Source organism: Colobus angolensis, unplaced genomic scaffold (assembly GCF_000951035.1).
Source record: "Colobus angolensis palliatus isolate OR3802 unplaced genomic scaffold, Cang.pa_1.0 Scaffold7, whole genome shotgun sequence".
Lineage (NCBI taxonomy): Eukaryota > Metazoa > Chordata > Mammalia > Primates > Cercopithecidae > Colobus > Colobus angolensis.
In genome coordinates this window covers 23649204-23660734 of record NW_012120709.1, presented here as the reverse complement: position 1 = coordinate 23660734, position 11531 = coordinate 23649204, and the positions used below count along the sequence as shown (strand labels likewise).

The following is an 11531-nucleotide window of genomic DNA, read 5'->3' as shown; positions in this document are numbered from 1 at the left end:
AGACTCTGTCTCAAAACAAAACAAAGAAAAAAAAAAGAATCGTTCTCATTACAGCCTAATTTCTTAATAGTCTCCAGTTGAGTCTTCCACTTCAGTAGTTTTTTTTTTCTTTTTTTTCTTTTTTTTTAATAATTGTAGATTTACAGGAGGTTTCAAAGAAATGTACAAGGGAAGTTCCATGCACCCTTCTCCCAATCTTAATGTTTCACACAATTAAAGTATAATATCAAAACCAAGAAATAGACATTGGTACAATCCATAGCATTTATTCAGAGTTCACCAGATATACATGCTGTCAATATTTATATCTGCGCGTGTGTAGCTGTATGCAATTTTATCACATGTGGCCTTGCATAACTACCACCACAAACAAGATCTGGAACCATTCCATTATCACAAGACTCCTTTGTGTTACCCCTTTCTGGCGACACCCATCCCCTCCCTTGTCCCTGGCCCCTGGCACCCATTTATCTGTTCTCTATCTCTGCAGGTATGTTACTTCAGTTAACATCACGTAAATGGAATTGTGTGCTACGCGTCATTTTTCTTTCTTTTTTTCTTTGAGACAGAGTCTTGTTCTGTTGCCCAGGCTGGAGTGTGGTGGCATGAGCATGGCTCACTGCAGCCTCCACCTTCCAGGCTCAAGCGATCCTCCCACCTCACCCTCCCCGGTAGTGGGACCACAGGTGCACACCACCACACCCGGCTATATGCTTCTTTCGAGGTTGTTTTCACTCACATAATTTCATTGAAATTTATCCACCAGCATTTTAAAAAAATTAACTGTGCATAGTCTTCAGTGAGATGTGTGCATTTTCACCCATCTTTGTTCATGCCTTTTCCACTGCCTACAATGCCCTCTACCAACCCTCTCTACCAATCTGTATTCATTTCCTTCATTGTATCTCACTGCTGTGTGCCTAAAACCATCAGACTTATTTCTCTTCCCTTATCAATTATGTATGTTTCCCATACCATATCATTTTCCACTTGCAGGTAGAAGACAGGGACCATGCCTATCTTATCTTTATATTCCCAGCATCTAGTACAGTGCCTGAAGTGTAGGAGGGATCCAGTAAATAATTTTTTGGATGTATGAATGATTGAAGTTGCTCTACTGGATTCTTATATTGTGTCTTGGGTATGTGCTGTCTTCCCAACTAGACTCGAAGCTATGTTGTAAACTTGAGAGCAGAAACTCCATTCCATTTACTAGTACAGGCGAGGTCCCAGTTAGGGTTGCCGTAGACATTTGTATGTGGCTTCAGTGAGCGTGTGTCTTTGTGTACGTGGGGGTGAAGTGAAGGCGTGGTTGTGGGCTGGTTTCCCAGCTGCCCAGCCTGACTTTCCACAGTCAGCAGGATGGACCTGGAGATGTCGGGGCTGAAGACCTTGGAGCATGTGGCAGTGACAGTCTCCATCACTCACCCACGGCGCGGCAGCTTGGAACTGAAGTTGTTCTGCCCCAGCGGCATGATGTCCCTCATCGGCGCCCCCCGCAGCATGGACTCGTAGGTACACCCGCCCAAGGCCTGAGCAACCTTTGCAGCAAGGGCCTTTCCAAGGAAAAGAAATGGGAGAAGTGGATCCTGGCACTGTCCTAAACTACTGTGGCACTGGCTGTCCCTGGCGGCTGGAAGCCTTTCATCACATGCCTTCTTCAAGTGCTAGGCCCTGCACCTCACATACACGTTCTCTAATCCTTCTAAGAACCCTGTAGATTAGACTTTGTAACCTCTTTTTACAAATGAGGAAACTGGCCGGGCATGGTGCCTCACACCGGTAATCCCAGCACTTTGGGAGGTCAAGGCAGGAGAATCACTTGAAGCCAGGAGTTCAAGACCAGCCTGGGCAACGAAGTGAGACCCTCTCCACAAAGAATTTAAAGATTAGCCGAGCATGGTGGTATATGCCTATAGTCCCAGCTGCTCAGGAGACTGCGGTGGGAGGATCTCTTGAGCCCGGGAGTTTGAGGTTGCTGTGAGCGGTGATCATGCCACTGCAGTCCAGCTTGGGTAACAGAGTGAGACCCTGTCTCTAAAAAAAAAAAGAGGAAACAAGTCATGGAGCTAGTAAGTGCCCAAGAGAATAAGAATAAACCTAGATCCATGGGATTCCAAGCCTGTGCACACCCCATGCTTGCTTTTTCCACCACACCATGTTAACACAAGTTCCTCCTTCCATGAGACCCCAGGGGCAAGGGGCACCTGAGAACCCCTCGGGGCACCCTCCCAAGTTTCCATGGCTACTGCAGGAAGAAAGTGTTGTTGGGGGAAGGTCAGCTCTCTGGCCCACGCCTTCCACCTGTTTCTGCTGTGTTCTTTCCTCAGGGATCCCAACGGCTTCAATGACTGGACCTTCTCCACTGTGCGATGCTGGGGGGAGAGAGCCCGAGGGACCTACAGGCTTGTCGTCAGGGATGTCGGTGAGCCTCGTGCCCTCGCACCAGGCCCTGCCTTTCCTGCTTGTTATCTGGTCCCTCTGCATCTCAGAGTCCCCACAGAAAGTGTCCCGTGTGCAATATATAGGGTTGCCACTGGACCAAGAGGGTTGATGCCAAGAGTGTGCCCCATCCTTGAAATGGGCGTTGCTATCTGAAACTGTTCATTTATACTGCCTCTCATATTCCTTGGAGGAGTGACCCACCCATTTTTCCTAGGATAGCAACAAAAAGTCCTTGTTGAAACCACATTTCAATTCCTTTTACGTGTAACCATCCTTCGGCCAGCCCCGGTAGGCAGGTAAGGGCAGGACTCATTTCACCATTTTTTTTTTAAACTGGCCCAGAGGTTTGAGGTGACTTATGGAAGGTCACCATAAGTGAAGGCCACAATATCCATGAATTTTGAGTATCTTTACTATCAGTGTATAGACTGGAAATTGAGCTCAACCCTCCCATCCTCCAGTCAAGTTAGACATTCTCTAGGCCAGTGGTTTTCAAAGCTTTCTTTAATTTGGTAGAAAGACATTTTTTCCAAGCAGAATCCCAGCTGAACCCCCAAAATATGGGAGAGAAAAGCAAGACTCTGCTCTGGAGTACAATCTTTCAACCTTTTCCATCCCTAGGTGCACACAGTGAGGCTCTTCTGCAGACCCTGGGGTCAGTGGGACAGAGTGAGGCAGCTCCTAGAGCAGACCATGTGGCCTGAGCCCCTTTGGGTGGCAGGGTGGGCAGGGCCTCTGCTGTTTGGCGTGGCTGACAGAGGGGCGTGGCTCACGAGCTGCCCCTTGCTGCCCTAGGGGATGAGTCATTCCAGGTCGGCATCCTCCGGCAATGGCAGCTGACCCTATATGGCTCTGTGTGGAGTCCAGTAGACATCAGGGACAGACAAAGGTGGGTAAAGCTGCATGTGTCAGATGGAAGGCCACTCACAGGGGAAGGGCCGCCTAGGGAGCCCATCGCCCTCTGAACCCAGCTGTGTTTCCCAGCTCCAGCCTCAAGCTGGGAGACGGAGCCCTGGGCTGGGAACTCACAGTCTGGGCCTCTCCTTTCTGCTGTGGGGCTTCCCTGTCTTCAGCTGTAGGAGGGGAAGATGGGTGAGGGCAGATGGTACAGGAACCACAGTCAGTGGGACATCCTCATCTCTTTTCTTCTCCACAGGCTGCTAGAGAGTGCCATGAGTGGAAAACACCTGCATGATGACTTCGCCCTGCCCTGCCCACCGGGGCTGAAAATTCCTGAGGAAGATGGTTACGCCATCACCCCCAACACCCTCAAGGTACTAGGGCCAAGACTCAAGCTGCGGGTAGATGGGACTGTCCTGTCTTGGGGATGGAGTTCTTAGCGTGCTTCTCAGGGTGACCTGCGTGGCGAAGGACTGGGAGGACCTGGGTCCCAGCAGTGGTTTCATAGCATTGCTCCTACCCTGCTAGCCTAACTCTTATAGGACAGGTCTTTTTGGGGGAGTGGGAAGGGGGAAGAGTTTGTGTGAAAAAGGCCATCCCTAGAAGGAAAAAGACTTTCTGAGCTCATTGTCCTGGGCTGAGAAAGGCTGTAGGCTTCGGGAAACAGTGCCTCACGTAGGTGCTTGCCTCAACCCCAGACCCTGGTGCTGGTAGGCTGTTTCACCGTCTTCTGGACTGTTTACTACATGCTGGAAGTATATTTGAGCCAGAGGAATGTGGCTTCCAACCAAGTTTGTAGGAGTGGACCGTGCCACTGGCCCCATCGGAGCCGGAAAGCCAAGGAGGAAGGGACAGAGCTAGAATCAGTGCCACTCTGCAGCAGCAAGGATCCAGACGAAGTGGAAACAGAGAGCAGGGGCCCTCCCACCACCTCTGACCTCCTTGTCCCAGACCTGTTGGAGCAAGGGGACTGGAGCCTGTCTCAGAACAAGAGTGCCCTGGACTGCCCTCATCAGCACCGAGACCTACTGCACGGGAAGGAGGAGCAGATCTGCTGACCTCAGGGCCTGACAGTGTGGGACAGGCTCTTCTTAAAATTAGGGAGCTCTTGAGAGAAAGCAGCCCTGATGCTTACATCTGGAATCTGAGGCATCCTCTGACTCCACTCAAAGAGGGTGAGGGCCTTCTTAAGATACAAATGGCAGAGGATTGCTGCCAGAGAAGTCTGGTCAGAGCCACAGGGTCTTCCTCCAGCCAAACGGGAACTTCGGTGAGAAGGTGTTGGACAGGGGATTGGTGCCCTCTTTGGGTTGCCTCCATCCTCGTCTCTCTTGGGCCAAGCCGGTTGCCTAGGTTCCCCACACATGGGGGACCCCCACCCACACATGAGTTAAGAAGATGCCTGACATAGCCAGGAGCGCATCTCAATGGAAACGTCACTGGGGTCACTTGGGAAGAGGACTTTGGGGTAGAGGCTGGGAGGAGCCCCTGGACATGCCTGTCCTGAAAGCGGCTACCTCCATCATCCATTCCCAAGATGCCTGATCAGAAGCCAACCTTGAATGAACCCCTGGCTCCTTCACCCCCGCCCCCACGATTGGTATGATGCTGCTGGCACAGCTGGGATACACACCACTCCCCCAGGCCTGAGCTGCTTCACTAGGGAGTCCCGCGGCAGGACTGCAGAGCAGATGGCAGACGCGCGTGTTGGAGGAGAGAGCCTTGGGAGCCACCGCCACTCCAGTCCTGCCACCACCCTGTCTTCCTCTGCAAGTGCTCAGGGAAATGGCCTTCCCGCCGGAGGCCAACTATCTGCCTGACAGGCTGTGACTCTTCTCTCAACCTTGGCCTTCTCCCCTCTTCTGAGCTAGTTGGTTGAATTTTTTTTTAATGCTTAAGATTTGTTTTTCTCTTCTCACAGCAACATTTTCTTGAATTTTTTTCTGCACAGCTTTTCCAAAATAAAAACCTTCCAAACAATTCTGCCACTTGCAGTCTCTCTTTTCCTCTGTCTCCCCAAAATCGCTGCGCACTGCTGAGTGGCTCCTTTTTCCCTTCGGTCCCCAAGATTCACTCTCCTGTTCTTCTATGGCCTGTTTCCTCTGAGAATCTGACCCCCCCAGAATCTTGGCACGTGAAGGGTCCTTCAGAGGACGGCAGCCAGGAGCACATACAAGCCTGAGATGCCTGCCTGTCCCGTGCTCAGATCTGGAACCCTAACAGAAGTGACCAGAGCAAATCAAACTCTGCCAGCCAGGCCTGAGAAAAGATTGATGTATTTTTTTTTTTTTTTTTTTTTGAGTTCCAACCCCAAAAATATTCCAGGAAAAGATAAGGGGCAGGCTGGGCTGGTTCTTCTTCAATGGGCTTTGGCTGCCAAGGAGGACAGTGGACTTAGCCCACATCCAGGCTACCCCCAGCCCGCTTCTCCCCTGCTTAGCCCAGGGAGGAGACAGTAGAGGTGGTGGGGGCAGCCCGGAGGGAGGGGCCAAGGCAGTGATGCTTTCAGATAAGAAGTTGGGCTAAGGCTGGGGGCACAGGGAGGAGCTGCCCATGTGCAGTTACCGTTGCTCAGTGACAGAGCCTCAAAGCTTGGCCAGGGCTGGCAGGTACCACACAGGTGTGGGTGAGGCAGGCTAAGCGGGATGGCTGTAGCCAGGGAGCTGGGGAGGGCAGGGCTCAGGGCTGGCCCTCTTCCCCTCTAACTGATGATCTGCCGAGGTCGTCCGTAGCCTGTCATGCCGGCCTGGGAGGCCCCTCTGTTGGTGCCCATCTGAAGGCCAATGACATGCTTTCCCTCCTGCAGCTGGCTCTCTGTGAACTCCCTCTTATGCTCCTGCGCTTTCCTAGAAAAGGAGGAACCAGGATAAAGACTCGCTAGCACTGTGTGTTTTCCACCTGTTTTCTGGCCCCTCTGTTACATCCTGGCTCGATCCCATTGCCTTCCTGTTTCACGTTTTTTCCCTAATCTAGCTTGCCTCATAGGCTAGGGAAACTGAGCGCAGGAGGGTGGAAAGGGAGGGGTCAAGGAGTATTAAGGACCTGTTATTCCCGATCTCAGACCCCACTTCATCCCTTCTTGGCTATCTGCTTCCCCTAATCCTTCCCGCAAGCTCCTTAGCACAAGCTGCCTCCCACCCCATGTGGAGCCACAAGCTCCCTGGGGGCCACATACTTCATAAACCAGTTGGGATCTCCACGGTAGTGCCCATCATTCTTGGTGACTGCCAAACTGCCCAAAGCCATCAGGGTCCTCTGCACTGCTGCCATGTCTTTGCCTGTGAGAAGACAGGAGAGAGGAGACAAATATCAAGAACGTATAAACAAGACTCCAAGCCAGGGCCTGCCCCCGTCTCTCACAAAAAAATGGCCAAACCAGGGGCAAGAGCTGTCCCCAGTTCAAGGGAGGCCACTCAGTGGGCCCTGTGGGTGTGGCGTGTTATTCTCGGCATATCCCATCCCTGCTGTGTGCAGGTGAGCACACCCCTAGTTGTGGCATATTCTGGTCATTCCCTCTCCCTGCCCCAGCACCCTGTCCTCCTGCCCACCTCCTCCCCCAACCCCTTCTTCCTCTCTACCTTCAAAGAGATCAACAGTCTGGAACATGTCAGTCTTGATCACCCCATAGTCCTCAGCCGCCTTCAGGAACTGAGCCACCTGCTCCATCTGCTTGAAGACCATGGAGGGCGGGTTCTCGGGCACCTTCACCGGCTTGGAGCCATCGGGGTACAGGCTGTTCACCAGCTTGCTCAGAATCTACCAGGCATAGGGCATAGGACGCAGCTTAGCACTCAGCTCAGGGATTGGTCCAGGACTCACAAGGTGGCACACCCTAGCCCCCAGCCCAGGGTGCCACTCACCACGCCATTCTTCAGCCAGACCTGGAAGCCCAAGCGCCCACGGTCTGGGCGGCCCACATCAGGGCCACACTGCACTATGATCCACTCCACCAGCCGCTCCTCCAGCTCCTCGTCGTACTTCTTCTCGATTTTGGACTGCACTTCGCGGCTCATGCCATAGGAAGGACCCTTGTTGGCCATGTTTGCAGAGAGCTAAAGCAGGCCAGGGTGAAGCAGGGAGGGGCAGAGGGTCAGAGGATCAGGGAGCAGCTCTGCTTTCACCTGTGCCAGGCAGCCTTCTAGCTCTGTGCAGGGTACCCAGCCATCCTAGACACTTGTCACAGCACTGCCCATTCAGGCCAGGCTCAGCCCCTAGTCCAGACACCTCTCTGAACTTGAACACCAGGAAACAGGATACCAGGTCTTTGGAGGTCTAGAGCAGGGATCAGTAAACTGTTTTTGTAAAGGACAAGACAGAACATAGTTTAGGCTTTGCAGGCCATGTGGTCTCTGCTGTTGCAGTGTGAAAGCAGCCATAGACAATATGTAACAAATGAACATGGCTTTGTTCCAATAAAACTTTATTTACAAAAGCAGACAGCAGGCTGGATTTGGCCCATGAGTGGCAGTTTGACAACCTTTGGTCTAGAACATTCTTTGCCAAGACCAGCCACAGAGCCACTGGAGAGATCTTCCAGAAACCACATTGCCTGCACAGAATACAGCCAGCTGGGGCGTTTGTCCAGCTGCAGGTGTGAGGGTTTACTGCCTCTGCCTCAAGGAACCATCACCTCCCACTGTCACCCAGAAGCTGGCCCTGGCCTGGAAGCTGGAACTCCAGAACTGCAGCTCTTTTCAGGTCAGCTCAGCTTCCGGTCTGCAGCTGAAGAGACTAAAACTTGCCCACCCCAGGCAAGGGCTAGGAAGCCACCAAAGCCCAAGAACTCTTGGCAAAGAAGCTGCATTTCCTCAGAGGAACCAGAGACACCTGGTCTACCCATTGACTTCCCCTCATGCCCTTATGCTCTCATAAGGCTACCCTTAAGGAGTAGCCTGAGTAACCAAGAAGTCAGAGTCCCCCAGGGATCTTCCAGAGCCAACAGTCTGCCTGCCAGGGAATGGGAAGCCCGGCCCCATCCAGCAACTGCCACCCTGAGGGCCTGGGCCTGGCACTGCTCAGGAGTCCCACTCATGGAGAGGGGTGGCGGCAGGAGCAGGCCAGGCAGGTAGGTCCCTGGGCAGATGGATGGGGGTGGCTGGGAACAGGAACAGGAACCTGACCTGGCCACTAACCTGACCACAGCACCCTAGAGTGCTCCAGTGTTTGTCTGAAGAGACTTCCAAAAGAGGTACCAAAGGAAGCCGAACCCATCTCCTGGCCTCAGAGAGGTCAGAGGTTGGGAGGGACACACTGGTCTGAGGACGGAGGCAAGAGCGCGCTCTCCCGGCCCCCCTCTGGTGAGACCCCTCCTCACCGGCACCCCAGCTGCGGGAAGCAGAGCAAACACCATCACACCCCAGCGGTCCCGGCCAGCTGCCCAGCCCAATGCCCTGCCCTTCCTTTCCCAGGGCTGACAGCCTTTCTGGGCTCCAGTTCCTCATCCGTGAAGCGGGGGTTATGTTATCGACCTCAGAGGGCTGTGAAAATGGGACGGTGTCTGTGAACTCCCTCACATACTGCCCAGCCCTTAGCAGAGCTCCTCGAAATGTCAGTTCTTTGCTGCCCAGAGCCAGGCTCCTGGTAATGACCAGGGAGAGAGCCTGCCTTTGACCAAGGAGTGAAAAACGGACCTAGAAATGTCAGTTCCTTGCTGCCCGCTCCAGCCTCCACCCGCTTCTCACCATCATTCCCTGAGCACGCAGCAGCGTTCACATGGACTCATCGAAGCGCTTGCCACTGGGCATCCCTCTCCTCCTTGCGTCTATTTCCTTATGTGTAAAGTGGGGGCAGGACCACCTCTGAGGACCCCGTTCTCTGAGCACTGGGGATGCGGTGGGCTTCTGGCCCAGCCAGCCCTCTCCCTGCCAGTGATGCCAGAGACCCCAGAGACAGTGCTCTGTTCCACTGTTCAGCGACAGCCAATCCCTCCCTTCACCCTAAGTGTCCCACCCCTGCTCCCCAAACACCCAAGGACTCCTGCACAAAGAACTGTGGTCCAAACCCCCAAGCCAGCTGGGACCAGGTGATTTTGGTAGCCCTGCATCCTGGCCTCCATCCATCCCAGCCTGTCTCAGCTTTTGCACCACCATCCCAGACAGGCACCCACCTTCTGTCCCTGGCCCTGCTTCTGCCCCCACTCCACCTGCCCTCATGCCTGCCTTCCCCTGCTGCACCCCTGCTGGGCTCCCGAGGAACAGGATGGAAAGTAAAGTGTGTGTGTCCCCTACCCCCAGCTTCCAGTCTCAGGAGGCTCAGAACAGACAGTACAGGTCAAAGCAGCAAGGCTAAGGGTGGCAGGTACACAACACTGCAGCCCCCAGGTCTAGAGATAAGATTTGGATTTTGGTCAGAGGGAGGATGAAGCACACACCACCCCCACTCCCACCCAGCACCACCATCCTTCCCCTTCCTCCTCCTGGGTCAGGGTCTAAAGGTGGAGAATCCCCAGAAATCCTTTAGAGTCCTCTGATGAAGCCTCCCCGGTCCCACCTTCGAGCCAGTGGGGAGGGGAGAGGAGGATGACTACGGGGCGGCCCACCCAGGGCACCCCAAGACACTCCCAGGACAGCATGGACAGGCTTGGACCCTCCTGCCCTGGGGCTCCTGCCAGGGCCCCTCCCCTGAGCTGAGGTGAAAGTGGGCAGTGGAGAAAGAAAGTCCAGGGGCAAACGGGTAGGTGGCACCGCCTACCAGCAGAAGCCCAGAAACACGAGTAGAACCAGGGGACCCTGCAGGGCTGCTGTGCCCCTTCTCTCTTCCCAAACAGGAGTGAGCACATCTGGGCCTCTGAGAGGGCAGGAGCGTGGCTCCTCTCCACTCCACGGACAAACAGCGTGGCTCCTCTCCACTCCACGGCCACATAAACGTGCGCCATCCTCACTGCTACCTTTGGAATAGTACCTCGAAAGGAAACTACGCTTTGGAAAAGACCAAGGGTCCCAGGCCTGCCCTGTCCATCACTCCAAAGCTCCTCCTTGGCAGTACCCGCCCCCCACCCCTCTGCTACAGTGCGGGTGGCCTCCCACTGGCAGACAGTGGAAGCGGCTGCTTGTCGGAAGGACAGGCCTCCCATCTCCACACTCTGCTGCCCCAGACCGTGGAATACAAGAGTTCTGTGGCCCTTCGCATTGTCACAGGGCTATCGCTGCTGCTCAGGCCCTGGGGACCCGCCAGAGTGGGACACTGTGCTCCAACACAGGTGCATTCACCCACTCCTCACCTCCCTGGAGGTTCTAGAGGGGTGACAGACAGCAGAGCCTTGGCCCAACCAGCCAGCGCCTGCAGCCTTACGCACACCCTGTGGACGCGGCTGACTGAGATGGGGAGCCTCCCTCTCACCCCGGTGGTTTCCACCATCAATTCCTCTGCACCAGCCAAGTCATCCCAGGCACTACAATGAGCCCAGGGCTGCCCGGTCTGAGAGAGATCCAGCCCACTCTGCCTGGAGCTTGGGCCCCCAACGCCAGGCTGAGGGGTGAGTTTTTCCCCAGCCAGGAGCTGGCGCCTGGGACCTCAGGAGAGCCTGCCTGAAATGCACCCACTGTTCCTGTCCATCTCCAGCCCAACTTCCCTCCAAGCCCCAGCCAGTGCACTCACAGGGCTTCCTCAGGGCTCGCAGGAAGGAGTGAAGACTTGTGTCTGGGCTTGGACAGACAGGATGGGGCGCTGGCTGGGTGAGGGGTTTAAAGGGCTGCCGCTGTGGTGATGTCAGCCTCCCCCGCTGGCTTGCTCCTCGGCCCCCTCCCTGCTGGAGGAAGCCGGCTCCCCTCCCCACCCCCGGCTCCCCCAGTGACTCCACACAGGCTCCATATTTGGGGAAAGACACCAAGTTGGAGCAGTCTACCGGGGCTGCCGAGACATTCTCTGCATGCTTTGGAGATGGAGCGGGCCAGGGCGGGGCATGCTGCCGGCGGGGAGCCGGCCCGGGAAAAGCCTTTTATGGACAGGACCCTGCCCGGACTTACGGCTGCTCCTACCTCACTGCTTTCTGGCCCCGAGTTTGAGAAGAGGGGGAGTTCAATAGAGTCTGGCTGGAGAGAGGGGCAAGGGGCTGGGGAGCTGGGGATCCCTGGGGTTTGTGGGGACAAACCAGCCCCCCTCTCCTCCTGGGGCTTTTAGCTCTGATAAGACATGGATCCAACCTTTCCTGAGGACCTACTCCACACCAGGCCCTCTGCAGAGCTCTC

At 54.8% G+C, this 11531-nt stretch overlaps 2 protein-coding genes across 6 annotated transcripts in view; one reads left to right on the top strand and one right to left on the bottom strand.

Moving 5' to 3' along the window:
• Positions 1-5325, top strand: part of PCSK7 (proprotein convertase subtilisin/kexin type 7) — a 27268-nt gene extending 21943 nt beyond the window's left edge. Inside the window, exons 13-17 of the mRNA XM_011926838.1 lie at positions 1355-1511; positions 2331-2425; positions 3241-3334; positions 3602-3719; positions 4044-5325. Coding sequence (XP_011782228.1) covers positions 1355-1511; positions 2331-2425; positions 3241-3334; positions 3602-3719; positions 4044-4403 — 824 coding nt within the window. The 3' untranslated portion in view covers positions 4404-5325. The remainder of the gene's footprint in view (positions 1-1354; positions 1512-2330; positions 2426-3240; positions 3335-3601; positions 3720-4043) is intronic.
• A 279-nt stretch (positions 5326-5604) lies between these two features.
• On the bottom strand, positions 5605-11206 carry TAGLN (transgelin). 5 transcript variants are annotated; one of them, XM_011926834.1, is made up of 5 exons: positions 10942-11206; positions 7206-7397; positions 6924-7101; positions 6521-6623; positions 5605-6191 (listed from the first exon to the last, which is right to left on the bottom strand). In XM_011926834.1, exons 2-5 carry the CDS (start codon positions 7383-7385, stop codon positions 6047-6049), a joined length of 606 nt encoding a protein of 201 aa, XP_011782224.1. In that variant the 5' UTR covers positions 7386-7397; positions 10942-11206; the 3' UTR covers positions 5605-6046. The 5 variants fall into 5 exon arrangements, with proteins under 5 accessions (XP_011782224.1, XP_011782225.1, XP_011782227.1 ...); XM_011926835.1 differs by having other exon boundaries at positions 10565-11050; XM_011926837.1 differs by lacking the exon at positions 10942-11206 and adding an exon at positions 10036-10116.
• Between the last annotated feature and the right edge of the window lie 325 nt (positions 11207-11531).